We start from the raw sequence: 27,615 nt of genomic DNA on the forward strand, positions 1-27,615 counted from the left end.
CACACACACACACACACACACACACACACACACACACACACACACACCTAGCCATGTGACCTTGGGCAGTCACAACCCCAAGTGCCCTCCAAAAAGCAAAAAGTTAAGTTAAATTAAAGTGCAATATTATTTCACGTTATGTCAACCAGAAATGCTCACTGCACAGGAGAATATTGGGGGAAATAATTTAAGAGACTTCTTTTTCTAAAAGAACATAAATTTATGGTCATAGTGATGAACAAAAAGTATGATGGTCATAGTGATGAACAAGAAAGTATGATCCTATAGGTATATAGAAGTAATTTTATTTAATATTAAATGATTAGGAATATTATAGAAATTCTGGAAAAAAACATCAGTATTTTAATATGACAAATCCTAATCTCTAAAGATAATGTAAATTCTTTAAAACAAACATTTTATGAAGGATAGGAAAAAGTTACATTTGGTTGAGGGTGAGAAAAATTAATTATATAACATTCTTAAACCAGGACCACACAGGAAATTAGTTGCTGATTCTTTTAAAATTGTTGTAGTATTGTAGGAAATTTTTCAACTTGTTAAGCAATAATAGTGATAGGAAAAGTGTGGTACTTGGGGTCTGGATAGACCTGGGCTCAAATCATACCTCTGATATTCACCTAGCAGTTTGCAGCGATGCACCCTCACTGGGCTTCAGTGTCCTCGTCTGAAAAATGGACCCAATGCTTGTCCCTCCTTCCTCACAGATTTGTTTCCAAGATCAGTTGTGATAACATGTAGAACATTTTGTAAATGATCTCTCAGTTGAAGTGGTACCCTAGAATGAAGAGAAGAAGACTGAACTTTCTCCGTGTTTAACCTAATGTCAAGGAGTAATTTAAAACTGTAGACAGACTCAGATATTTATCTATGATGATGAAATGATATACCACCAGTAATTTGCTGTACAAAATAATTACTAGCACATATGTCAACATGTAGATTTAGGAAGCATGGTGAAGAAAGCTGGCCTTGGAGGCAGAACGTCTCACATTGAGGCCCTGCCTCTGACATAGACGGACTGTCCTGGCCAGTCGTTCACCTGCTCCACTAGCGTGTACAGCATGATTCTGACTCTCTCTGCTAATCCTATCTGTATACCCTAGAAGTGGCTTTGCTTGCATAAATCTCTGATTTACTTTAACCATTTAATTTGTGTTTGTCTCTTTCTCATGAGAGAGAGGAAAGTGGGTGGAGAATACCATCAATTATTTGAACTGATCTTTTGGTTTTGGATGAAACACAGATTCCCTGTACTAAATTCCTTTTTTTAAAATTTTCAATGTAAAAGCATTTTTTCTCTGCTCCAAACTGCCCCCCTTTAAAAAAAAAAAAAACCTTGTAACAAACACAAATAGTCAAGCAAAATATATCTCTGTGTCATCCATGTCCAAAAATGTATGTTTCATTTGCCCCTCTCGGTAAGCATCAGGTACCCAGTACTAAACACAGTGCCTGGCACATTTTAAGTACTTAATACATAGTCTATTATCAGGCCTCTGGAATCGTGGTTAGCCATTGCATTGATCAGAGTTCTGAAGTTGCTCGAGCTGGTTGTCTTTACAATACAATTTTTGTTATTGTGTAAATCATTCTCTTAGTTCTTCTTACTCTCAGTTCCTGCAAGTCTTCCCAGATTTCTCTCAACCATCCCTCTCATCATTTCTGATAGCTCTATAGTGTTCTACTACATTCAGATGGCAGTTTGATTCAGATTTTTAAGTATAAAAGTCATTCCCCAATTGATGTTAAAGGAAGCCTTCCAAGACATCAACATCCATGTGAAAAAAAAACCCAAATCACTAAGAATTAGAGAAGAACTAAAGCAACTCTGAAGTTTCACCTCACATCCATTAGGTTGGCAAAGATGACAAAAAAGGGCACCTTCCTGCACTGTTAAAGCTAAGAATTGGTACGGCCATTCTGGAAAGCAGTTTGGAGCTTTGCCCTAAAAGGCACTAAACTGTGCACACCTTTTGCCCCAGCAATACCTGTACTGGGGCTCTACCCCAAAGAAAGGAAGAGGACCCACATATTTCAAATGTATACAGCTATTCTTTTTGTGGTAGCAAAGAACTGGAAACTGAGGGAGTGCCCCTCAGTTGGGAAATGGCTGCTCTGAATTCCAGTGTGTGCCTTCTCTGCCGCCGTTATCTTTCCAGATGAAATATCTGCTTTAGTCAGAGTTATCAAGAGCCAGTTAGCTTCACACAGAGAAGAGTGATGCTCCAAGATTCCTGACTGAAAACTTTACCCCATGGTCACAAAAGAGAACAGACAAAAGAATGAATGTTGGAGTTACCAATTCCTCCACACTGCTGAAAATCATGGATGAGTTCGTGGGTCCTGCTGGGTTGTTTTATGTACAAAGGAAGGCCTAGGATGTGAATGGTGACATGGAATAAGTGAATAAGCATAAGACTTAATCTTTGAGGCGGACACAGACATCACTCACATTCTGACGTCAGGGTAGTTTGGCTTGGTCATCTTCTTGTCAATATTTTGAGATAAAAAAATGTGTTTTTTCTCTTCCAGGAACACCTGATGCATTTTCTCAGCTTCTCACCTGCCCATATTGTGACCGAGGCTACAAACGCTTTACCTCCCTGAAAGAACACATTAAATATCGCCATGAAAAAAATGAGGACAACTTTAGTTGTTCCCTGTGCAGTTACACGTTTGCCTACAGAACGCAGCTGGAGCGTCACATGACCTCCCATAAATCAGGAAGAGATCAAGTAAGTGAGATGACAGAGCTCAGCGACACAAGGCTTTTTTGCACAAATGGATAAACAAAAGCAGAATTTAATTTAAAAATTCAATCCAATTCTTTATTGTGGTTTAGATGTGTAATGTTTACATACAAGAAAAGGGTTAATCCACCTGAAAATTTTCTCATATGGGAAATAGAAGGCCTTACTAAAGAGGGAGAAAATAATTTTAACTATTAACTTCTGGGCCTTTGTTATTTCCTTCAACTTTTCTGTTTCATTAGTATCTGCTATGTTATAAGGTAGGGGGGTTTTCTCCCTTTTTTCTTAATAGCATAAGAATAGTTTCAGTCAGTCTGTATATGTGTCAGGCACTCAGCTCAGCATTGGGGATACAAAGAAACAGTTCTTGCTCTCAGGGAGCTCCCAGTCTAAAGGGGAGACAGAAAGCAAATTATACAAATGCTGTGGAGAGAGGATGAATGGGAGACAATGTCCCAGGGAAGATACTAGTATTTAAGGGAGTCAGGAAAGGCTTCTCGAAGAAGGGAGGATTGTGGCTGAGACTTTAGGGAAGCCAGTTCACAGAGATGAAGAGGCAGAAACGTCCAAGCCCAGAAGCAACAAGTCAGAATGCCCTTGGTTGGGAGATGGAATGTTTTGCAAGAACAACAGGGAGTGTGGTGTCAGTGGATCACAGAGCATTTACTAGGGAAGACTGTGGTCAGAAAAAGTAAGGGGTAAGGAGACTGGAAAGGTCAGAAAGGGCCTGCTCATGAAGGGCTCTGAACAGACAGGATTTTATTTTTTATCCTAGAGGTTATAGAGAGTGACTGGAGTAAATTACCTTCTTAAGTCTTTCAGTGTAGAAAAAAAATTGTGGTTACACAGAGTACCATGATGTAATAAGTACTATGTGGACGGGGATTTCAAGTTTACTTCATATTTAATTTTCTGTAATTGTTTACTAACTCTTATTCTCTGTAGAAACAACTGATACTATATTAAACTTAGGCATTTTCATTTTTGAGGATTAATTTATTCATGGCTTTTTCTAGTTCCTTTATCGGGCCTATGTTTTTATGTAGAGAGATGAAGCATATAATAAATGCTTACTATATTTCCCATCACTATGCCGAGGACAGGCAGTCCCTGTCCTCAAGGAGTTTATATTCTAATGAGAGAAGACAGCACTAAAGGGGAACAAACAAGGGAAGAAAGGCACACAGGCACACGCATGTGCGTGCACACACACATGCACACATACAGCACACATACACACACACACAAAAGCTCACCTGTGATAGTACAAGTTTTCAGTAGGGAAGAAATGGCAATGGTGGCCCGTGGAGGTAGCAGTTATTAAACAGTTGAACCCAAATAATTCTGATTATAGACTAAATATGTTTTCTTGGATTAGACTGACTCTTAGCATCAGAGGCCATCACCAAGTTAGATCCCCTTTGTAAATGTCCCTGATAGATATTTAAGTCTTTTTACTTAATTACTTAATTTTATAACTCATTACACTAATAATCATACAAACAGAACAAGGTTGTAGAGATCAGGCTAGGATCAGTTAAAGTGAGAAATACAAGTGTAAGCTCAACAGTAAAGCAGGACTGTGCCCTGATTATCTCAGACGCGTCCCACATGAATATTTACCTCTGCAACTGTCTATGCTACACTGACTGTGAAGGGCCCTTGGTCTAGAGACAGATTGCTGGAAGGAGCCAAGAGACACCAGCTCATGAGGACAGTAAGCCTCCAGTACCAAAACTCGGGAAACGTAGGAACTAGAACCAGGAGTTCAATTAAATAGGAGGGGAACTGGATGCATCTCAGGTAAACCCATGATCAAGTCCAGGAACGCCACTAAAGGTGGGCAGGACAAGTCTAAAGAGAGCAAATAAGTCATGACCCAAGAACTCAGGAGGAGCCCAGGGAACCAACAGATGGGAACTCACCTAAGAGTGTCTAGAGGACAGAGGGCAGAGAGCCCAGGCCCACAAAACCACCTAGTCAGGATGGAAGCAGTATGTAAAACCATTGGACAGGAGGGAAGAGTGGCCCAATAAAGCTTAAAAGGGAGAAATGGAGGACAAATCAAGGGAAGAAGCAAGTCTCCAACTTTTGCAAAGAGCTAAGTCACATTTTCCATACACACCCATTGTGAGAACTAAGGGGGTTCCTGCTCCCTGGGCAGGGCAGGGCAGGGAAAGGTAAGTTCCTATTTAGAAATGGCTATAATGAGCTTGTTTTCCAGAAGTCAGGTTTCTCTATCTTAATCTCTACAAGACAGCATCATCTGGCCCAACGTCTTGTTACATAGTAGGTGCTCAATATTTATTGATTTGGAATTAAATTAACTAAAGCTTCCTGAGGAATAAGTAAAGAACAGAAGGTACCACTGTTTACCACCAGGCTACACAACAAGCCTTGTAGCCCATAGAGTCTAACCAGCACTGGAGGAGGGGTTCAGAGGGGCCCCAGCTAGGGAGGGAATCCCCAGAGGGTATTGGCCCCAAAGCAAAACAAGTTACTTCTTCCTCAGGTGTGATTTCTATGTATCTAGATTGCTAGAGCATTTGATCATCTTGCCTTCTCTTCCAGAACTTCTGAAATGTACAGTGTAGTGGGGAAAGAATCCTAGACTGGGAATCTGAAAACAGGACTCAGGCCCTGTCTCTGCTACTAATTAGCTATGAGATCTTGGACAAGTCACTTCTCTAGGATTCAGCTGTAAGATAAGGGGGCTGATTTATGCTCTCTGCTATCTCTAACTTTCTATAATTCAAACTCTATAATCCAAAAACCCAGTGATAGAAGCCTTTCACCTTTAAGAAAGGGTGTTTTATGCTAGATGAAATACTAATGCTATCTTTTAAAACCATTTATCCATATCAGCCTGTGTAGACTATTGTATTTTTAGTAAACATTAATTTTCAACTCCATTAAGAATAAAAGGTGAGCATAAATTTACTTTTCTGTGTTGCCAACTGTTAAACTGAAAGAAGATGCTTCTAAGCAAATCACTAACTATATTTAACATCCTTTGTGGTTTTTAAACAATATTAATATGCATCGATGCTTCAAAAAATGAGTGAGCTCATCACCAGCATAGCTTCTAGCTGCTCCAGACCTAGGCTAGCACTTCTATGACTGAAAAAAACAAAGACAATAACCTAGCCCAGGCTTGTGGCTGGGAAGCTCTCACTGATTAGGCTGGTCCATAGAAGACAGTCCCTCACCGTGTCCTCACCATGTTCTGCTTTACCGGGACCTTCCAGAACTTTCTGCTGGCATGGCCCTCAGGATGCAAGAACCCAGCATCCCTTCCATGTCACAGTGAGGCATCAGAGTAGGACTTTGGTGGCAGAATGTTAATATATTGCTTAATGTTAATAGGGAAGATGTCTCAATACTGATTTATGATGTGTAGAAGAAAATTGTTGTAAAATTACATTTTTGTACTATGATTGTTTTCTGAGGGGGAGAGAAAGTAATTTCAATTTCAGAAAAGTAAAAGTGAGGTCATCTGCTAATGGTTGAAAGAGATAATTGGGATTGGGAAAATGAGAGAGGAAAGTACTGAAAAGAATAAAAATGATCAGGGAATGTGCTGCCTTGAGTGTTTAATTATCTTTTCGTTTATTTATGTCCTTTCCCAAGCTACACTGTAAAATCCTAAAGGTTGGGAACTAGGTCTGGTCCATCATGATGCCTCTCACAGTGCCTTGTGCATAAGTATTTAATAAATACTTAGTGCAATTAATTTTTGGCTAGTTGTAAATGATGAATAGCATCCAAAATATAAGCATTTAGTTCTTTTGAGTTGAATTACAGATTTCTATTTTTAACTTTAGCAATTGATATTCTGTTACCAAGACTTAAAAAATAGTTGTGCATGGGGCAGCCAGGTAGCACAGGGAGTAAGAGCACCGGCTCCAGTGTTGAGAAGACCTGGAGATCGAATCCCGGGCTCAGACACTTAGCACCCACCCAGAAACACCTGGCCGTGTAACCTTGAGCAAGTTACTTAACCCCAATTGCTTAGGGGCGGCCAGGTGGCTCAGCGAGTAAGAGCACCCGTTCCAGTGTCGGGATGACTTGGATCAAATCCGGGCTCAGATACTCAGCACCACACCCAGAAATAACTGGCTGTGTAACCTTGAGCAAGTTACATAACCCCAATTGCTTAAAAAAAAAAATAGTGCAGAAATCATGCCTGGTTGTGAAAATGTACAGCAACCTATTATGATTCTAATTAGCTGTTGCTTCCCCCCAAATAAGTGTATTCTTTTTAAAAGAAAGAAATCTTCATTTTCCTCATAAGGGCCTATGTCATAAGACATGGCCATGGAGCTAGAAGGAGCCTCCTAGAAGCCACTTGGCCCACCCCCTCATTTTGCAGTTAAGGAAACTGAGGCCCTCAGGCTTTACAGGTAGGAAGAAGCAAAACTGGGGTTCAAAGTCATATTATTAACATACTGCTAGTTCAGAGTTTGTTTCCTTTTTTTTGTTTTTACCAGCAAAGCAGGGTGGGTGGCAAGGGGCAGTTTGAGGCTTTGATCCAAGGCCTGCCGTTGCCATCGACCCTGAATGAGTGCACACTGTTGAAATCACAAGTCCTCAAAAAACACCTGGCAAGAGGAAAACAATTCTGCAAACTAAAGAAATGAGAAAAAAATAAAACTATGTCCATCTTTTTTTCTTTAATTTCCTTTTTTTTGTGTAAGAGAAAAGGTGTCATGTGTGTACCTGTCTGTCTGTCTGTGTACTAGAGACACAAACACACATATTTAGCATGTAGCCTCCAAGTTTATAAAATATCCTGAATTTTTCTAACATTATTTAACATCCATGTTCCCTATAACAGTCCCGTAATTTGCTTACTACTCTGTCCTTTGAAGTAACACCAACAAATTATCTACAGCCTTTTCTTTTTCACCATTTATAGAAAAAGTGAATGAGAACTCCTGGACTCGAAGTCTGGAACTGTGTGACCTTATCTCCTACAGCATAGCACTTAACATTTTGACAAAAAACTTGAATTTTTTAAATTTAAAACCTTTATTGTGATTTCTGTATAATCTTCTTAATTAAAACCTATTAAATGAAATTTAAAACTTTTAAAAATTCAGGGGAGGCTCTCTGGAAGAGGCAAAATTTGAGCTTTGCCTTTGACAGATTGGGTAGGATTTTGGCAAGCAGAGATTAGGGGAGGACGTTCCAGGCAGAAAGAACCAGACAATGAAAGGCACAAGAATAGGAGGTGGTGTCCACGTTCAAGATGCATCTCATAGTGTACATTGACTAGGAGAGGAATGTTGGCACTGCAGTGCAGAGAACTCAGATGCTGGGCTACTTTATTTGGCAGGCAACAGGAAAAGAGGGACAGTTTCAAGCAGGAAAGTGATACAATCAAGATCGATTCAAGGGAGGAAAGGTCCAGAGGCTAAGAAATCAGCTAATAGGTTATTACACTCATCTAAGCATGAGAGCTGTTAAGTACTAAACTAAGGCCATAACAGAGAATGGAAAGGAGTGAACTGATGATACAAGAGACATTGTAGGAAGAATCAACAGGACTTGCCAGCTAAGGGGATGTGGGAGGAGGAAAACTGAAATGCAAGGGATTATCTGCTTCTGGTAATCAACACGAGAACAAATTATATGCCAGAAAGGAACCTAGAAAGTATTGCCAGAGATTATAAAAACTTTGACAGGCCCAGAATGATGTCCATTAAAAACAAGGGAAACAGAAGAGAACATTTGATTTGGGAAGTGGACACTTGCTATAAAATAGTATCTGAGAATAGGATTTATCTTTCTGGACCACAACATAAAATATAAGGAGACACTCCCAGCTAGGGAAGAAATGCACCAAGACAACCTCATAAGAATGTATTTGCCTGTCATCTTGCAAATGTAATAGAAAAGTCTTTAAAATAAAGAGAAACTGGGGAGGAAGAAAACTGCCTCAATATGTACCTCAGGTCAGACACTCTAAAGAGTAGCTTAGTGCAGTGAGGATGGCAGGTAAGACAACAGCCTGAGAGATCAGATCCAAGAAGGGAGTCTGTAGAGAGGCTCCCTACATACGTCAGTATGCAAATGCCTGATGAGTTCAGGCAACAAACAGCAGGAATTAGAAGTCTAATCTAAGAAGGCAACTTTGACTGTGTCACTGTTAGATTTGATGGAATAAAACCCATGATTGAAACAGATCAAAGCTTCTGAATTGATCAGAACGAGATTGGGCCTGTGAGCCCCCTCCCCCCTACACTTCTAGCCTGGATGAGACAGGGAGACCCAAGCTTGAATGAAGAGAGACAGAGAGGAAAGAAGGAAGAGAAAGAAAGGGAATTAGGACAGGACTGTGGATTAAGAGGGCATATTGGTGTATGGAAGTCTACAAACCAGAAGGGGCAAACATAACTGAAAATTTGGGGGTGATGATCCATAGACTGAAAAACAGGAACATGCGCTGGACAGTGTAAACACTAAAAGGAAATAAGTGAGGAGATGAGCCAGAAGCTTGCCACAGGGGCACACTGTGGGAGGTGGAGGGACTGGAGGGCAGCAGGAGCTGGCCTTTCTTTAGCTTGAAGGCTTGCCAAGCACTTTGCATTTGGACCCCATAAGGGTAGGAACTTTTGGTATCTCCATTTTACACATGAGGAAAATGAAAGTGAGGGAAGGCCAATGACTTGCCCCAGGTCACCCAGCAAGGAGGCAGGTTTGGAACTCAGGTCTTTCTGGCTCTAAGTCCTATTCTCTATCCATTCCACCACTTAGCTGCTCATCTGTCTATATATCTGCTGGTGCTTTCCCTTTGCCAAAACCAGAGCAGCTAATAACTTCTCACCTTGACTTTAAGTCATTTATTAAGAAAAGAGGTATGAGGGTATATTAGGAATGGGGAGGGGAGTGTAGAAAGTGACTCCTAGCTCCTGGAATTTGAGATAGAGCAGAAGAAAGGAAAATCTTAGCGTGGACACTGGATTTTGAGAGAGCAGATTTCAGTTTGGCTGGATAGGATCCCATGGACTAAAATTCTACAGGAAAAGTTATCCCAGGATTGATGAAAAATTCTCAAGAATGAAATTCTGAAGACAAAAAGTGAAATGATTTTGATTAGGAAAGACTATAGGAGTCATGTAAAGAGAACAATATGAATGCATAGACTACTTGTCAACCAAGTTATATTTTTAAAAGGTATGTATGAAAGCAAGGATAAGTTAAGAGGAGGAATACACAATATAGGCTAGTTATGCAAGATGCATGTCGTGTTGAAGCTCAGAGTGAGTGGAGTCTGGCAAGGAGTCCCAAGGACCAAAGAAGAGAGTGTGGGCAGTGAGTGGGGCTCATGTCTTGTGAGAGAAGTGGGATCAGAGAAGGACTAGGCCTACAGGCTGGATAGGATGGTGGTAAATGACAACAGAAAGCAGAGATGGCCAAGTCTTATTTTTCCTTGTTTTCTCTGCCAATATGAACGACCTTTGGACTAGAAATGACAGAACAAAAATGGCTAAGAGAGAGTTGATACCAAAGGGTCCCTAAGAGATGAGTAAAAGAGTGCCGACCGCCCTTGCTGAATCCAGGTTACCTGGCACAGAAGAACTGCGTCCTTAGGGACTGAAAGAACTGGCAGATGGGATTGCTGAGGTGCTGTCTGTGTTCCCAGGAAAGTCACAGAGAAGAAGACTGGACAAAAGCACATGGCCCAGTTTTCAAAAAGGGAAGAGAATAGAGTGACTATCCTATAGGCAGTAAGTTTTTACTTCAGTTCCTGGAGAACATACAGAGCAGATCTAGTGAAGAAGTAGTTAGTGAATACCTAGCAAAAAGTATCTGCCTGGATTCATCAAGAACAGGTCATGCTAGATGCAACATTTCTTTTTTTCAACATGCAGCTGGTAGACCAAGGGAATGTTACAGAAATATGATTTACTTAAACTTTAACAAGGCATTTGATAAATCACCTTAGACTCTGCTGTGGAAAAGATTGAGAGATGTGGGGTAGATGACAATAACAGTAAGGTGGATTTGGGACATTAAATGTCCCAAATTAAATTAATTAAAACCTTAAAGAGTAGTCATTAATAGTTCAATGACAGCCTGGCAAAAGGGCTCCAGTGGAGTGCCCCCCCCCCACTCCATCCCCAGCCATGTCCCTTTACTGTTTACTAATCTGAAAATGGCACATTGCAGTGAGGAATGGCTAACAGATTAAAAAGTAAGGATCCAAAAGGTGTTTATAGGCTAAAGTGCTGTTCATTAAGGATAGAGGTAAAGTCTTGTGCTTGGGTCCAAAAAACTCACCTTCACAAGGACAGGCTGCAGGAGGCACGGTTAAACAGAAGTTTCTCTGAAAGAGATCCTTTATTGAACTTGAGCCTAAATACAATTCCACAGTGTAATATGGTGGTCAGAAGAACTAACTGGAAGTTGGGTTGCATTGGCAAGCATGATTTCCATGAAGAAGATAGCAGTGATCCTGCTGTACTCTTCCCTGATCAGACCACAACTGGATCTTGTACTCCATTTGGGGCAGCACAGCTTATGGAAAAACAGGATAATCTGGAGAGATCCAGAGGAAGGTACCAGGATGGGGAAGGACTTTGAGGCTAGTGCATAGAAGAGCCAGCCTGAAGAAGCTTGAGAGGGACAGAGGAAGACTGAAGGGGAAAGCTAAGACTGCTGTCTGTGTGGAAGAGGGGTGAGGCTTGTTCTCATTGTGGGTTGATCCATTTTAGCAATGGCTGCACAACCACCTGACGGGTATATTATATGATGATGCCTCTGTAGGTATGGGTTGGACTAAAGGCCCTTTTCATCTGCCACTGTGAGATGCAGCTGAATGTTAAAGCATGGGTGGCTGTAATGATGGTAGTGCTACTAATAGAAACAGGGGCACCTTGGAAGGGAGTGCAGTGAAGAAGAAAGATACATCGAGTTTTAGGTGTGTTTAAACTGAGAAGCTGATGGAATATCAGAGGACATCATTACCTAACAGGAAGTAGGGAATTTGAGTCTAGGACTAAACATGTCAGGGTGTCAGGGATAGAAGTAGGGACTTGGCAGCTATCAGCTTATGGTGGAATTAGAGCTTAAGCCATAGGTGTAAATAAGGTCAGAGAAGGGAGAAGAGTCAGACCTTAAACTGGAGGAATGCTCATATTTAAGGTGGAAAGAGGAAATAGACCTAGTGATAAAATAGAAAAAGCCATCAGAGAGGGAGGAGGAGAACCAAGATGGTGCCATCCAGGGAATATAAAAGTACTAGTCATCAAGAAAGAATGTCAGATGCCTTAGATGCCAAGAATGAGAATGGGCAAAGGCCTTTGAGTTCGATAGATGGTATCAGGCAAGTGATAATGCAGAAGGAGGAGGTCAGTGCTACAGAGATGGGGGCAAAAAACAGAGGCTCATGTTTGGAGAAGATTCTTGGCAAAGGGAAGAAATACCCAAGTTAAAGGAGACATTTCCTCCAAATAACTGTGGGAGAATGGGCTAATATTGGCAGCATTCCCAAGTCTCTATAATCAGAAAATGTTGTGCCACAGGCAGACTGTCATTTGCTATTCTCATAAAACATCAGGGTCTAGGTGTTGTTGCTGCTTTATCAGCACTGCCTTTTAATTTTTTTAGGCTTCAGCACTCAATAGGTATTGAATCAGACAAGAAACCAGATTTTCTGAGTCAGATGCTTTGATTGGTTGATCTCATGACCCAGAATAAAGCAGAAATATTACTTTTTCCTTTCACTATCCTCCCCACCAATCATACTCAATGACTCTTGTTCAGAATTCCTTTATCTGTGCTTCTCTTGTTGGCCAAAGCTTGCTGTCAGTATCTTTAAACAAAGTATAGAAGTACTGATTCACCCTGACCTTAGAAAATGGGAAATTAAATGTCTCTTCCCAAATATATCTGTGTTATATATGTGAGCTGTGTCCATTTACATTCAGAGATTGCTTCCTCTATCTTAGCTATATTCTGAGTTCTTTTAAAAGGAATATGATATAATTATAAAGAAAATTCACGTCTCCTTACTAATCCAGCAGACAGTAGAGAGGGATCAGGATGGAGAATTTAGCTTTTCCTTCACAGGATTCTTTGAAAACTGATCTCTGATCTGTTGATTAGATGTAGACCTTATGACAGGTGTGGGAGAATAATTTGGACTTGAGACTGTGTTGTTCCCATGTGTGCTATCTTTTCTCTGGCACCTCTTTCTGTTCAGTATTGTCAGTAAGAAATAGAAATATGGAAATGGAAGCTCAGCCAATGATTAAAGTCTGTCCTCAAGACGTTAAACATGGAGAAGTGCTGCACTATGGAACAGGCAGCACAAGTCCTCGGAATCAAGACAGCGATTCTTTTCTTCCAGCTCTTCTACTATTTTAGCTTTGTGATCCTGGACCAGTCACCTACAATGTAGGAACTGAACTGAATAACATCTGAGATCCTAAATTAGGTTTTAGTGAAATGCCGTCCTTTCCATCACCTTTGTCTGTATAGAGGAGTAAAAAGTGGAAATAGAAAAATGGACACTCATAGCAATTGTCTGTCTTGGAATGTTGAGTACCTAAGAGCAAATAGAGGGACCAGCCTTGGTCGACCATCCTTGACATAGGAAGGCCTGGATTCATGGCTGTAGGACCGTGGGTAGGTTGCTTAAGCTCTCAGTGCCCTCAGGCAATTCTTTCTGCATTTGTAATTCCCTATTCTGATGAAATCTCAAATCCAGACCAAAACCAACTAACAAAACCCTCGCTTACTTAGGGAGTTGCAATTGTTACACAGTGGTAACAGGTTCGCATTGTTATTTTTTGAAAACTTCTCTTAGTCAAGATCCATTCCCCAAGTGACTAATAAAATTAGAGAATTTTGGTAAACTAGAAAAATGGAGTCTCCATTTCTTTAAAAACAATGTCTTGTATTCACTTAGCAAAATTCTGCTCCTGAGCAGGTTAGTGAAAAGCAATGTGGTGTTCTAGAGAAAGGACTAGACTAGGAAGGACACCCTTGGGCTTGACTGCACCACTCACCAATCCTGGGCAAGTCACTTAACCTTTGGCACCTTTCTCCTTATTTATAGGATGGGGATAACAAGATCTTTCCTACCTACTTCTTAGGGTTGCTGGGTTCAAATGAGATCAGTGATTGCATCATGGCACTGTGGAAGCAATGCTGACTCTGGAGTGAGGGCATCTAGTACCCACCCCAGCCTGGCTGACCCCAGGTTGTTCCTTTGACTTCTCTTGGCCTCAGTTTGTAAATTGAGGAGTTTGGAGGAGATGACCTTATTGATGTCAACTATTGCTTACTATGCACATTTTGCATAGTCTAAGTTTATGTTTAAAAATGTTACAAATATTTTTTTCTGAAATTTTTGGATATACTCTGTTCTTTTATTTACAAAACTTTTGTACTTAGGAATAAATTGCAAACTTCTTTTTACAGAGACATGTGACCCAGTCTGGGGGTAACCGGAAATTCAAGTGCACAGAATGTGGAAAAGCTTTCAAGTACAAACACCACCTTAAGGAGCACTTAAGGATCCACAGCGGTGAGCATGAGAATCCATACGTTTATTATAAGCAGAATATCTTGCATTAATACAAGTATAACTCTCCCAATAGAGAATAATTAAATTGTTCCAGTTTGCTACTTATTACTTGATCCAGTTAGGACAAACACAAGATGGGCCTAATGTGACTGACATCTTGAAGAAATATCACAGAAATTCTACTTCCAAATGAAAATTGCCTTTCCCACTGGTCACTTTAGGAGACCGTAGGTTTATTTCCATGATGTTGCCATTGCTCGAGCACATCTTCCATAACTCCCTTTAGACCCTGCGCACATCCCCACTGAAAGAACAGTAGGCAAGGAATGGAGATACAGAGTTAGGTGGTCTCTGAGCTGGAGGACCGGGGCCCAGGGGAGGCTCGGGGATGGTGGGTGGAGCCAGAAGAGGCTTCTCTGCTCATTGGATTTTGGTTCCAAAAGCAACAAGTAGAAAATATGTTGGGGGAGGGCAGGAGTGTGGAGTAGTGTATGCCTGGAGTGGAAGAGGTCACATGAAGGTCACTAAGGTGACTGGCTGGCCTGCCCATATGAGATAAGACTCATTCACCAGTCAGCACAGCTCAGCCACAGGGCAGGAACTCTAAAACCAAGTGGATTAAGTCCCCTAGGTCATGATCTCTGGAGATCCAGTGGGTACCTTGCCAGAATAGAGGCAAGAAGACAGATGGTCAGGATGGATGGGGTGTGAGCATGGTCTGGTGAGTCCAGAGCCAGTGTGGTGCAATGGGTCATATGTGAGTTTGCATTCACCAATAAGAACATCTCAGCCCCAGGGCAAGAGTTCTGCCTAATTCCAGCAAATATTTATCCTTTGAGGGTAAATTTGATTTTTAAAAACAGTGAAACATTACTCAAAACCATGTCTGGTGAATAAAGTGATTTGTTGTTGAGTTGTTTTTTAATCACATCTGACTCTTCATGACTCCATTTGAGGTTTTCTTGGCAAAGATAATGGATTGCCATTTCCTTCTCCAGCTCATTTTACAGATGAGGAAACTGAGGCAAACAGAGTTAAGTGACTTGCACAGGGTCACATAGCTAGTAAGTATTTGAGGCCACATTTAAACTCAGGCCTTCCTGACTTAAGGCTAGGCTCTCTAACTCCCACTGCACCACAAACTTGGAAGGGAACTCAAAAAGCTCCCTGACACTAGACAATATTGCTTTTTGACAGTATGGTTAACGTATGACCTCCCATCATAGTTCTTTGAAATGTAATATTTATTTGGATGTATAAATTCTGAAATGTTGGGTATTTTTAAAAAACCGTTTCAGTCTCATGTAATCACATCTTCTGCATGACAGTTTTTATACTCACAAGTAAGTCCTGCCTTAAGAAATCTTATAGGAAAAGAAGAAGAAATTTATAGACAAAAATCCAAACCTCATTGAATTGAATTCTGGGTCATTATTTGTATTTCAGTGGAATTCCTTCAAATAGCACTTTCCATAGAGCATTGAAGTATGTGTTTGTTATAGACCATTAACTGCGTGACAAAAAAATCTGATGCTCTTCCCAGTCCCCTGGGAGAAACTTAGAGCTCAGGAGCAGTCAGAAATGAGCTGGAAAGTGGCTCTGAAATGATCAGGTGACTCAGGAGGGGACAGAGTCACTAGGAATTTTTCAGAAGCAGAATTATTTGGTAAAGCCAAGTATTCTGTTGCTTTTGACATTAAGAACATGCTTTCTTCCTGCTTAACAAATGTCTTATTGACAGCATTAGCACATTAAGTTAATATATGACACAGTACAATGTTCCCAGTTAGAAGATATTAAATCATAGTTCTACTCAAAAATACCTAAAACCTTTTTCACTTTCTGCTGAACATTCACCTTGCTACCCTTTTTTTTTTTTAACAAAATGAACAGGGCAATGGAAAAATGGGGGGGGGGAGGAAGAGGCATGGAGTAAATGGGAAGAGAGATATAAAATAAATGAGGAATGAAAACATGGAAATGAACCCAAGAAATTAGAACCCATGAAGAGGTAGAATTGATTAAAAAACCAATAAGGCAGAATACCTGTATGATTTTACTTCATTTAGCCGGTTAAGGGAAAAATAGATCCATAATACCTTGTATTTGTAAAGTGTTTCGTAGTAGGGACAACAATAATGATCATTTATGCAGCACTTTAAAGTTTGTAGAACTCTTTACAAATCTCTCATTTTATATTCACAACAACCCTGGGAGATAGGTGCTATGATTTTTCCCATTGTGTAGATAAAGAAATTGTTCAGACCAAGGCTAAGTAAATTGTGCAAGGTTAAATATTTAGTAAGTGTCTGAGGCTAGATTTGAACCCAGGTGTTCCTGTCTCTAGGTCCAGAGTGCCATCTGCTGTACCACCTCCCGAAAACTTAAATAGAAAGTTTAGTGCCGTCCCACTTGACAGTTAGCAAGCAGTCTGATGGCAGTCCTCTAGGGAACTGAACACAATTCTATTCATATTAACTGGGACTTTAAAAAGTTTAAAGAAAAAGAAAATAATTGTTAGCTAATGATTAGAAAAGTGGTTTTATTTAGTTTGGGGTTTTAGGTTTTGTTTTTTGGTACTGAGCTCATGCTATCTTTGATGCTGAACTTGAACCCAAGTCCTACCTTACCTAGGCTAGCCCCCTGTCTTCTGTCTCATCTCACTCTTGACCATCCCTTTGCTATAGCTATTTCAGTGACTATAAAATGTTGCAAACATGTATTTTATCCTATTGAAAATGTATAGCTACATAACTGACCCTAGTTTTCCTTGCAATGGTATCTGGCCTCATTTTGGAAATGAAGTCTTAAAAATGTTCAGGATGTTGAGTTTTAGATATAAAGCATAGTGTTCATTTTACAGTTTTTTAATACCCCAGGCCCAAGACTCTTGAAAATTGCTTTAGTCGTTTTTTTTTTCACATTGTCTAGTGGAGTGCCACAGGGCTCCCTTCTTTTCATAGGAAATAGAGCTATTTAAGCTTTATGATCCCATATGAGGGAGAGAGTTTCCTCCTCCTAAGACACCCATACCAGTGAAATTGCAGGTCTAGCCCAGGGAGAAAAAGCATGTGTGTGTGCGAGATTTATTAAATTTTCTATTTTAAAGTTAGAGAAGTTGTGTTTTACTTGTTTCTTTCCATGAGCAATCCTCTCAAGGTAACTTGGTAGAATTTTGACGTTTGTCAGTTAAGGTTGAATATTCAAGTCTTAAAGAACATCAGCCAGGCTTCCTTGTCTTTCCTTCACTTCCCCTCCCCACCCCCAGCCCTCACCTTAAGGGTTAATTCCCCCTTAAATTGGCTGGCTTTGGGATAAATAAGTTGTATAGAGATGATTAGCTAGAATAATGAAACTATTGACTTAAAAGATTCTGAAGTTGGACCAGAACACTAAGGGGAGATTATTTTGGCCTCTATAATTATTCTGGTTGAATTTTAAGGAGTAGGATCAGATAATATGAAAATATACCTTATCTGTAAAGACATTTAGTGCAAACTAAGACTTCCTAAGCAAGTGTTTTGTAAATATAAAATATGTATTTTAAATACAAGCATAACATACACTGTGTCCTCTTTGGAAAGGCTCTAGGTTGTTTGTTTGGGAAGCATTTGGACTCTGTGGACTGGTCTTTAATAATACAGTGACTGTCATTTTTGTTGCTGTTTAGGAGAGAAGCCATATGAATGCCCAAACTGCAAGAAACGTTTTTCCCATTCTGGTTCCTATAGTTCACACATCAGCAGTAAAAAATGTATCGGTTTGCTGCCTGTGAACGGCCGGTCAAGAACGGGGCTCAAGCCCTCGCAGTGCTCCTCGCCATCTCTGTCGGCATCACCAGGCAGTCCTGCCAGGCCTCAGATCCGGCAGAAGATCGAAAACAAGCCCTTGCAAGAACAACTTCCAGTAAACCAAATTAAAACGGAACCTGTGGATTATGAATTCAAGCCCATCGTGGTTACTTCAGGAATCAACTGCTCCGCCCCTTTACAGAATGGGGTCTTCAGCGGCGGCAGCCCCCTCCAGGCTGCCAGCTCTCCTCAGGGTGTGGTGCAAGCTGTTGTCCTCCCAACAGTAGGTTTGGTGTCTCCCATAAGCATTAACTTGAGTGACATTCAAAATGTACTCAAAGTGGCAGTAGACGGCAATGTCATACGGCAAGTTTTGGAGAACAATCACGCCAATCTTGCATCCAAAGATCAAGAAACAATCAGCTCGCCAACCATACAGCCAGGCGGCCATTCCCTCATTTCCGCTATTAGTCTTCCTTTGGTTGACCAGGATGGAACAACCAAAATCATCATCAACTATAGCCTTGAGCAGCCTGGCCAGCTTCAGGTTGTTCCCCAGAATCTGAAAAAAGAAAACTCAGTCCCCACCAATAGCTGCAAAAGTGAAAAGTCGCCCGAAGACCTTACGGTGAAGTCTGAGAAGGATAAGCACTTTGAAGGGGGGGCCGATGACAGCACTTGCCTTCTGTGCGAGGACTGCCCAGGAGATCTGAATGCACTTCCAGAGCTAAAGCACTATGACCCAAAGCAGCCTGCTCCGCCCGCTCAGCCCAGTGCCCCTGAAGCTGAGAAGCCCGAGCCCCCTGTCCCAGCAGACCCTGGAGAGGGCCGCCTGTCTCCCAGTCAGCCACCCCTAAAAAACCTCCTGTCTCTCCTCAAAGCGTACTACGCTCTAAATGCACAGCCAAGCGCAGAAGAGCTCTCCAAAATCGCAGATTCGGTAAATCTGCCCTTGGAGGTAGTGAAAAAGTGGTTTGAAAAGATGCAGGCTGGACAGATTTCAGTCCAGCCTTCGGAACCGTCCTCCCCTGAACCAAGCAAAGAGAACGTTTCTGCCGATGACAGCGATCCACCAGGACCTGCCAGCACCGACGATCCCCAGGACAGCACAACGACTTCAAAGAGCCCCAGGAAGGGGACAAAGTCTCCCGTTTTGCCAGCAGGGTCAGCTCTGAACGGCTCCAGAAGTCGCACGCCATCCCCATCACCGCTCAACCTTTCTTCATCCCGAAACACACAGGGTTACTTGTACACGGCAGAAGGGGCCCCCGAAGAGCCACAAGTCGAACCTCTCGACCTTTCACTACCAAAGCAGCATGGAGAATTGTTGGAGAGATCCACCATCACCAGTGTTTACCAGAACAGTGTTTATTCTATCCAGGAAGAGCCCTTGAACTTGTCATGTGCAAAAAAGGATCCGCCGAAGGACAGTTGTGTGACTGACTCAGACCCAGTTGTAAATGTGATCCCACCAAGTGCCAACCCCATCAATATCGCCATCCCCACCGTCACTGCCCAGCTACCTACAATCGTTGCCATTGCTGACCAGAACAGTGTTCCGTGCTTACGAGCACTCGCTGCCAATAAGCAGACCATCCTGATTCCCCAGGTGGCATACACGTATTCCGCGGTCAGCCCTGCAGTCCAAGAACCACCTGCAAAGATGACCCAGCCTAATGGAAATCAGGTAACTAAGGGGACAGCTGAGCATGTACATGTTCTCCCCTGTGTCCTGTTGCTGTTTATTCCTACACTGTGAAAGTAGGTGTTTGGGAAGAAAATATCAGATAAACAGGAAATATTCTAATTTCAGCTTTGTAAGATGTTATTTTTAAATGTTAAGAAGCCCTTTTAAAACTTAGTGGTTAAGGGAAGTTTATGAAGATGAATTCATACCTCCAGTGTGTTAGGTAAGTCCTCTGGGAACAATCTATGGGAAGACAGGAGGACAACAGTTATGAAAGATAAAATGGTGCGGATGAAGGTGGCTGTTCCCCCAGTGGAAGGGAGCATACCAACAGAGAGAAGGCCATAGATCACCGGGTGAAATAGACACACACATTCATGACTAAAAACCCAACTCTGTCAAATCCAACTAAGAATATGTCAAAAACTAATTAATTACATTTTTGTTTTAATACTTCTGTTCCCAAAATTAGGAAAGCACTTCCTCCTCAATTAAAACCATTAATAAATGAAAGTGTGTTGTGATTCACACCGGGGCAAGTGTTGTCATATGCTGACCTATGTCACAAAAGGCCTTAAGCAAACAATAATTATCATTGGTAACATGAATATCTATAAAAAGATAGCTAATGAATTAGCTCATTATTCTTACTAGCTTTGGGCATTAGGCAGTGTTCGGTTATGGTTAATGTGTAGCAGGAAAATCTGCATTCACGCAAATTGAGGGTACCTCTGCACTGCTAGATAAGGTAGTGTTTGCTCTCCTTCATCCTCTCCAAAGCACCGTGACTGTTCTGAGAGCAGCCCTGTGGTAGCAGGCCGAGCGCTTCTTCCTGGGCTCAGGCTTCCTTCTCCTCTTCTGCAGGGGCCCAGACTGCCACATCGCCGCATCTTAGCCCATCTCTGATTCAGAAGAAACATCCCAGGTTTCCAAGTAGCCATTTTGTCCTGCCTTTCAGAGTAAATTCTACAACTCACATAGGAGTTATAAATTACAGGAAAGGAATTGTTTTCTGACCAGAAAACCATTCCAGAGTATTTCCCTGTGGGCCTCTATTGGGAACTGTCACGTGAAAGGACCTGCCTGGTCCTCTGAGCTACAGACCCTGGCTGAGCCCCTGACAGGAGGAGATGAGCCTTGTACTACGTGCACCTGTACTCTGGGCCAGCCGTGAAGAGCATGCTGGGGACCTCTTTGTGTTGGCTTTCCATGACTTGTGAGAGCATAGAATTTTAGAAATGGAAATCACCTTCAAGATCACCCAGTTCAAAGATGCCTTTTACAGCTGAGGAGACTCTGGTCCATCAAGGTTAAGTGAGATGTTTGCCCAAGGTTAGTGATGCTATAACTATTCCATCCAGCTATAGAATTTAAAACTAATCAGCTCCACTCAGCATCATTTGGCCTTTATCGTAAGGATCAAAGTGAAAGTAACTAAAAAGTAAATCAAAGAGCACACGAATACTTTTAGAATATTATGGCTCGTTGTTCATGTGTGACTCTTCATGACCCCATTTGGAGTTTAGTTGGCAGAAGTGCTGCAGCGATTTGCCATTTCCTTTTCTGGCTCATTTTACACATGAGGAAATTAAGGCAAATAGGGTTAAGTGATGTGCCCAGGGTCACACAGCTAGGAAGTTTCTGCAAGCAGATTTGAATTCAGAAAGAGAAGTCTTCTTTCCTGACTCCAGACCCAGGTGCTCCAGCCACTGCACCTACCTGGCTGTCCATTATAGGTGTATACATCATGTTATAATGATATACTATGCCAGTATAGTCTATTCTATAACAGCATGATCATCATATTATTATATAACAATAATAACACATCATAATTCCAGTTACAAAAGTATAATATGCTAAAAACTATTGGGATTATTACAGAGATAGAATAGGAAGCAGACTGTGATTTTGTTAATATAAGGACTCCTCTCCGATGAAACTCCCTGTCCCAGTACAGGTGCCTGCCTGCCCCACAATTTGTCATCCTAAAGCACTACCTTGGGCCAGTCACACAGCCAGCTTGTGTCAGGGGCAGGACTTGAACCCAGATCTTCCTGCCTCTGAGACCAGATGTCTGTCAGCCACATGGTGCTGCTTTTTTTGTATATTGTAAATATTTATGATTTTTATAGCAAAATCTTTAAGGCCAAGCCAACTGGAAAAACCTTTTCTTCAGGCCTCACTCTAAACATTCCTTCTCTTTTCCTACTTTTCTGCCTTTTCCACTACATGAGAGGTCTGTGATCAAGTATCCACCTTGTCCACCTAGCAGCCTTTCTATCTCCAAAGACAAGGGACAGCCCTTTGTTCACCTAGATTAAAAGAACCAGGAATCAGACCCCCACTAAATGTTTTTAGTAATAATGACTAGCCTAAGGATTCTCATTTTAATGTCCTCTACTGTCCTCAGTATGCTGGGATGGGCAGTTTGGCATTGACCCAGCTCAATGTAGGAACCAAGAGTGCAGAAAGTTGGGAAATTGTATTGGGCCTTCTTCACCTTGCACCGTTCTGCATGTTACATTAGCAAATAGTGTCATGCTCATGGTGTTGCTAGCCATTCTAGTCTTAAATCGAATGTCACAAGGTTATTATATAATAAAATGAATCATAAATCAGGATAATTACTGGAAGGCCTTTTGCAGATAAAATGATTCTAAGCAATAAGATGTCAGATCAAAAAATGAGCATCTTGAAAATGTGTCCTTGGTACAAATGTGGTTGGGAAGTGGTTTTCGAATGTCTTGAGGCTGTAAAATGTTTTCCTACCTTCCATCCCTGCAATCCTGACAACACTGCCCTCCAACCTACAGGGTAATCAGATCTGGATCCCACGTGATGCTTGGTCCCAGCCCCCTGCCTGGGAATACCTGGGATGGGATTGTGGACAGCTCACGGTTTTGTTGGCCACAACTGGGGGGAGGGAGGCTGTTGGTTTTTAGTGTTTGGATTTAATAGCTTGTGTGCCAGTTCATTAAAAATGCAAACCAAAGCTTTCATTCTTATAAATATTCCCTCTGTATCCCTGTTGTTGTTTCTGATTTTTGCTTTTAAATTTGTCCACCTTCCGCCTGTTACTTTCATTTTATAAAAATTCCTATTGTATACATGTTTGTGTGTATGTGTTTAATTTATCTACTTTTCCACCATAGGATGAAAGGCAAGACACTAGCTCAGAAGGCGTATCGAATGTGGAAGATCAGAATGATTCTGACTCTACACCACCAAAAAAGAAAATGCGGAAGACAGAAAATGGAATGTACGCCTGTGATCTGTGTGATAAGATATTCCAGAAAAGCAGTTCACTATTAAGACATAAATATGAACATACAGGTATGTTGGTGATTCCTTTCTGTGCTGCACTGAAAAAGGTCTGTGTCCCACTGTGCTCTGAAGAGGCTCGGTTTAAGCACATGCTCCCGTCCAGGAGCACCTGCCACTGTGACCTTACAGGGTCTCCCTGTTCTAGCCATCCATTGTTTATAGATTCATGAGATAATTGAGAAGACTTGTAGCTGTTTCCTCATTCCTATAAGCTGTCACAGCACTTGATCCTTTGGTCTCATTGCTACCTTCCTGTGGCTTCTTAGTTCCCAGCCCCCCCCCCCCCCGGAGCCTGTGGGAACCCTCTCCCCACAGTCTCCCAAGCTTCCTCAGGCTTCCTCAGCGGTACCTCTCTGGAGGGGATCCGTCCAAGCAGGCTCAGTGCAGAGCTGCCAGAGGACCTTATTTTGCTGTAATACCATTCATTAGTTGCCCATTTATAACATTATTTCTGTGCTTTAGTTGCAATAGATCTAAAGCAGGGAAAGAACTTTGGAGCCGTTTGGTACCACTGCCTCAGAAGTGGATGGTGGGAAAAAAAACTGCATCTCTCCTTTCACTAACCTCCAGCTAAAATTTACCATTGCCTTGAATTACTCCATGCTTGACCAGAATTCCATAGGCCTCACCAGCCTACCAAAAGAGAACATAGCCCACAAAAAGGGGGAGAACCCCTGATCATCTGAAGCCTTGTTGTTGGTGTTTTACATACCTGTTTAATTACTTTAGGTAGAATATGGTTGGGTAATATTCCCTTTTCTGTCTTTGGAGTAAAGGGATGCTCCCATTTCTTTTCTGCAAATAACCCCTATAGGTTCAAAAATGCACCTGGCCCTTGCAGTCTAAAGGTGATAACTCAGAGCAGAAGAGAAATCCTCAGCTAGGCCCCCATTTAATGTCCTTCCTACACTATAAAATCAGAAAAATGAGACTCCCTTCTTCTTTGGGCAAAAGTTTAGATACTCAAAATCACATTGTCTATAAGTAAAAGAATCTGACATTTCAAAGTGTAGACAAATAAATGCATGGTCCCTGACAAATTTCTTTAAAAAAAAAAAAAAAGAAAAGAAAGAAGTTCCTGAAAGTTTAAATTAACTGTTTGACACTATTAGAAACTAAAGTGTCTGTGATAATCAAGTTTTTGTCAGTTTCCTTAACTATCTGGACGGTGCTTTTCTAACCTTCACTGCCTTCACCATCTCCTCCAGCGCCTCCCTTCTTGTGTTCTGCAGAGTGTTGTAGTTGGCTTCCAAAACAACCATCCAGATGTTTGCCTAGGTGGCATTTCAATCAATTTTAGTCTCCTACATTCTCATCTGAAAAGTGGGGCCTGTGCATTAAATATCAAAAACGTTGCCTACTTTCCCATTCATCCAGGCTGAATTTTACCTGAATCCCATATTATTTTTAACTAAAACTTGGTGAATGTACAAACTAAGCAATTTTCAAAAGACAAACCTGGAAAACTCTCTAAATCTCTTCAAACCAACCACATCAGGGAGCGTCCTTCCTCCACATCCTGAAGTATTACAAAAGCATAATTAGAAAATAATTGAATTGTTCTTTTATTTCAAAGATCTCCTCTTATATTGCAGGTAAACGACCTCATGAGTGCGGAATCTGCAAAAAGGCATTTAAACACAAACATCATTTAATCGAACACATGCGACTGCATTCTGGAGAAAAGCCTTATCAATGTGACAAATGTGGAAAACGTTTCTCACACTCGGGGTCTTATTCACAACACATGAATCATCGCTACTCCTATTGCAAGAGAGAAGCCGAGGAACGTGATGGCACAGAACAGGAAGAGACGGGATCAGAAGCCCTGACTCACGAGCATGCTGGTACCAGGGCATCTCCCTCCCAGATGGACTCAGATGAGAGAGAGAGCTTAACAAGGGAAGAGGATGAAGAGAGCGAAAAAGAAGAAGAGGAAGAGGAGGAAAAAGAGATAGAGGAGCTTCAGGAAGAAAAAGAATGTGGAAAACCACAAGAGGAAGAGGAGGAGGATGGGGACGAAGAGGAGGAGGAGGAGGATGGGGAGGAAGAGGAGGAGGAGGGAGGAGAAGCAAACACTGAAGGTACTAGGAAGGATGAAGAGGCCGTAGACCAAGCTCACAGTGTAGAACAAGAAATCACAGAGAATGGTGAACAAGGATCAAAAGAGAAAACAAATGAAGCCTAATAGTATTTTTCCTAGAAGGAAAATAAATTCTTACTGGTAATGAAGTTTGTTCTATACTATACATGCTTTTCATGGAAACGTGGTAGCTTGCGTACCATGATTTCTCTTCACTACTGTGTAAAAAAAAAAAGTTAAAAAAAATACAAAAACCCACAAAAAAAAATATCCAGGTGTGCCTGAACCTCAAACCTAGTAATTTTTTCACGCAATTTTCAAAGTTAGGAACAAGTTTGTAACATGAAGCAGATTAGAAAAATAAATATAGTGACTCTGAAAGCAAAGATTTAACAGGTTGAAGGAAACCTGATTTATTAGACAAGCATCTGGCATCATTTTCTTTTATCAGTATTAATTTTTCATTCTTTTGTTGGTTAATTTTTGAGCTGTACAATTGGGAGAGATTTATATAATTTTTTATTGGTAAAACATTTGCTAAATCCGCTTCAGTATTTTATTATGTTTTTTAAAATGTGAGAAAAACTTCTGCACTACAAAATTCCCTACCCAGAAGTACGATGCAGTTCCAAACGGCACTGGCTACCTACCGTCTGCCCCACCTGTCTCAGAGGTAGTCCATGTCCAACATTTAGATGCTGAAGTAGAGCATTTTTATCATTTCAAGTGTGGTGTTAGCCTTCAGAAAGCAGCCCATAGAAGAACTGAAGTTTCTTACTCATGCGGTTTAAGACGTAGTTTAAAAGATTGTTGTTGAGTTCTGATTGCAGGGACTAACAGTGTTAATACTGGTAAGGACAGCAAAGTCGTCAAAAATCAGTGTTTGTAATTGTGTTTGAGTATGTAGTAACAAATATGAAGGATGTGATATGAAGCTTTGTATCTCCTCTGGCCTTAAGCAAGACCTGTGTGTGCTCTAAGTGCCATTGATCAGTATTTTAAAGGCTCTAGCCAGCCTTGCTCTATGTGCGGCCTACAATAACTAGCATTTGTTGATCTGTATCAAAGTTCTAAAATGAAATATCAGAACACCAGTTCTGTCATTAGAGAAACAAAATCCCTGGAACATTTCATCCTTTAATTACTCAATATTCATTTTGGATTAATTGACTTTCAGAATTTCTCTTCAGTAATGACAAGGGAAAATTTCTAATCTGCTCTATCCATTGGTCTTAATTTCAGACACAGACACTTCATCATTATTTGGCTCATAACTGTTTCCAAATGTTAGTTATTATGGACCCCATTTATTAACAAAGTTAGCTGATTTGTACCTATCAGTATTATTTTTATTTCTTTTAGTTTATAGATCTGTGCAACATTTTTGTACTGTATGTCTTCGAACCTCGCAGTATTAATACCCTTCTTACTGACATATGTACCTTTTTAGTTTTAGAAAACTTTTATATTTATGTGTCTTATTTTTATATTTCTTTATTTATTACACAGTGTAGTGTATAATACTGTAGTTTGTATTAATACAATAATATATTTTAGTATGAAAATTTGGAAAGTTGATAAGATTTAAAGTAGAGATGCAATTGGTTCTCTTGCATTGAGATTTGATTTAACAGTGTTATGTTAACATTTATACTTGCCTTGGACTGTAGAACAGAAGATTAAAATGGGAATGTATTAGTTTTACAATTACAATCAAGTCATTTTACCTTTACCCAGTTTTTAATATAAAACTCTTAAATTTTGAGATTCACCGTGTGACTAATGGCATGATGCCCCACAGTTTTATTAAGGGATTAGCCTGACCATCAGCTCTCATTTCCTTAGACCGCCAGACTAGAGTAACCTCCTAGAAACAGCATTGGGAACAATGTCTGACAGTTCTGTGCCAATTTGTTCCTGTATTCATGTATGTAAGTTACAGATCTGAACCTTCATTTTTAAGTTCCGCCATGTTGTTACATCATGGTCATTTTCTAGTTTTTTACCAGACTCCCCCATCTCACAATAAAATGCGTCAACAAGCCTGACTTACTCTCATTCTTTTCCTCGTACTCAAGATTGGTCTTTGGAAAACTCTGCCAGGTAGGCTGTTGCAGCATTGCTCTGCCTCTGTGGAGTCTCTCCCTTGGAGCCAAGACTGAAAAACAAACCATCTGGGTTAAGTATTCACAGAGGAGAAGCAGGTCTGACACCTTCTGCCTGTGCTTGCAGAGGTCCGGTACACAGTCACAGATTCACAGCAGATCAAATATGAACAGAAGAATTGTGCTCCCTTTTCTGGTTTGTTTTTGTTTTGTGCTGTCATGGTCTTTTCTTCATGGGCTCATGCACTGGAGAAAAGGGAGAGAGGAAATGTCAGGGGGAAGTGCTTAGACATCCATTTGATAGAGAGT

General features: G+C 41.0%; 1 protein-coding gene across 5 annotated transcripts in view; it reads left to right on the plus strand.

Moving 5' to 3' along the window:
• The window catches only part of ZEB1 (zinc finger E-box binding homeobox 1), a 552,334-nt gene extending 525,087 nt beyond the window's left edge, over positions 1 to 27,247 (plus strand). For all 5 annotated transcript variants that reach the window (XM_069086426.1, XM_069086431.1, XM_069086429.1 and 2 more), the window contains 5 exons: positions 2,557 to 2,759; positions 14,208 to 14,313; positions 17,984 to 19,791; positions 22,947 to 23,127; positions 24,714 to 27,247. In XM_069086426.1, the coding sequence (XP_068942527.1) occupies positions 2,557 to 2,759; positions 14,208 to 14,313; positions 17,984 to 19,791; positions 22,947 to 23,127; positions 24,714 to 25,306 (2,891 nt within the window). In that variant the 3' untranslated portion in view covers positions 25,307 to 27,247. The remainder of the gene's footprint in view (positions 1 to 2,556; positions 2,760 to 14,207; positions 14,314 to 17,983; positions 19,792 to 22,946; positions 23,128 to 24,713) is intronic.
• The last annotated feature ends 368 nt before the right edge of the window (positions 27,248 to 27,615 follow it).

This window comes from Petaurus breviceps, unplaced genomic scaffold, assembly GCF_028583685.1.
Source record: "Petaurus breviceps papuanus isolate PSGF00001 unplaced genomic scaffold, PetGlider_PUasm1.0 178, whole genome shotgun sequence".
Lineage (NCBI taxonomy): Eukaryota > Metazoa > Chordata > Mammalia > Diprotodontia > Petauridae > Petaurus > Petaurus breviceps.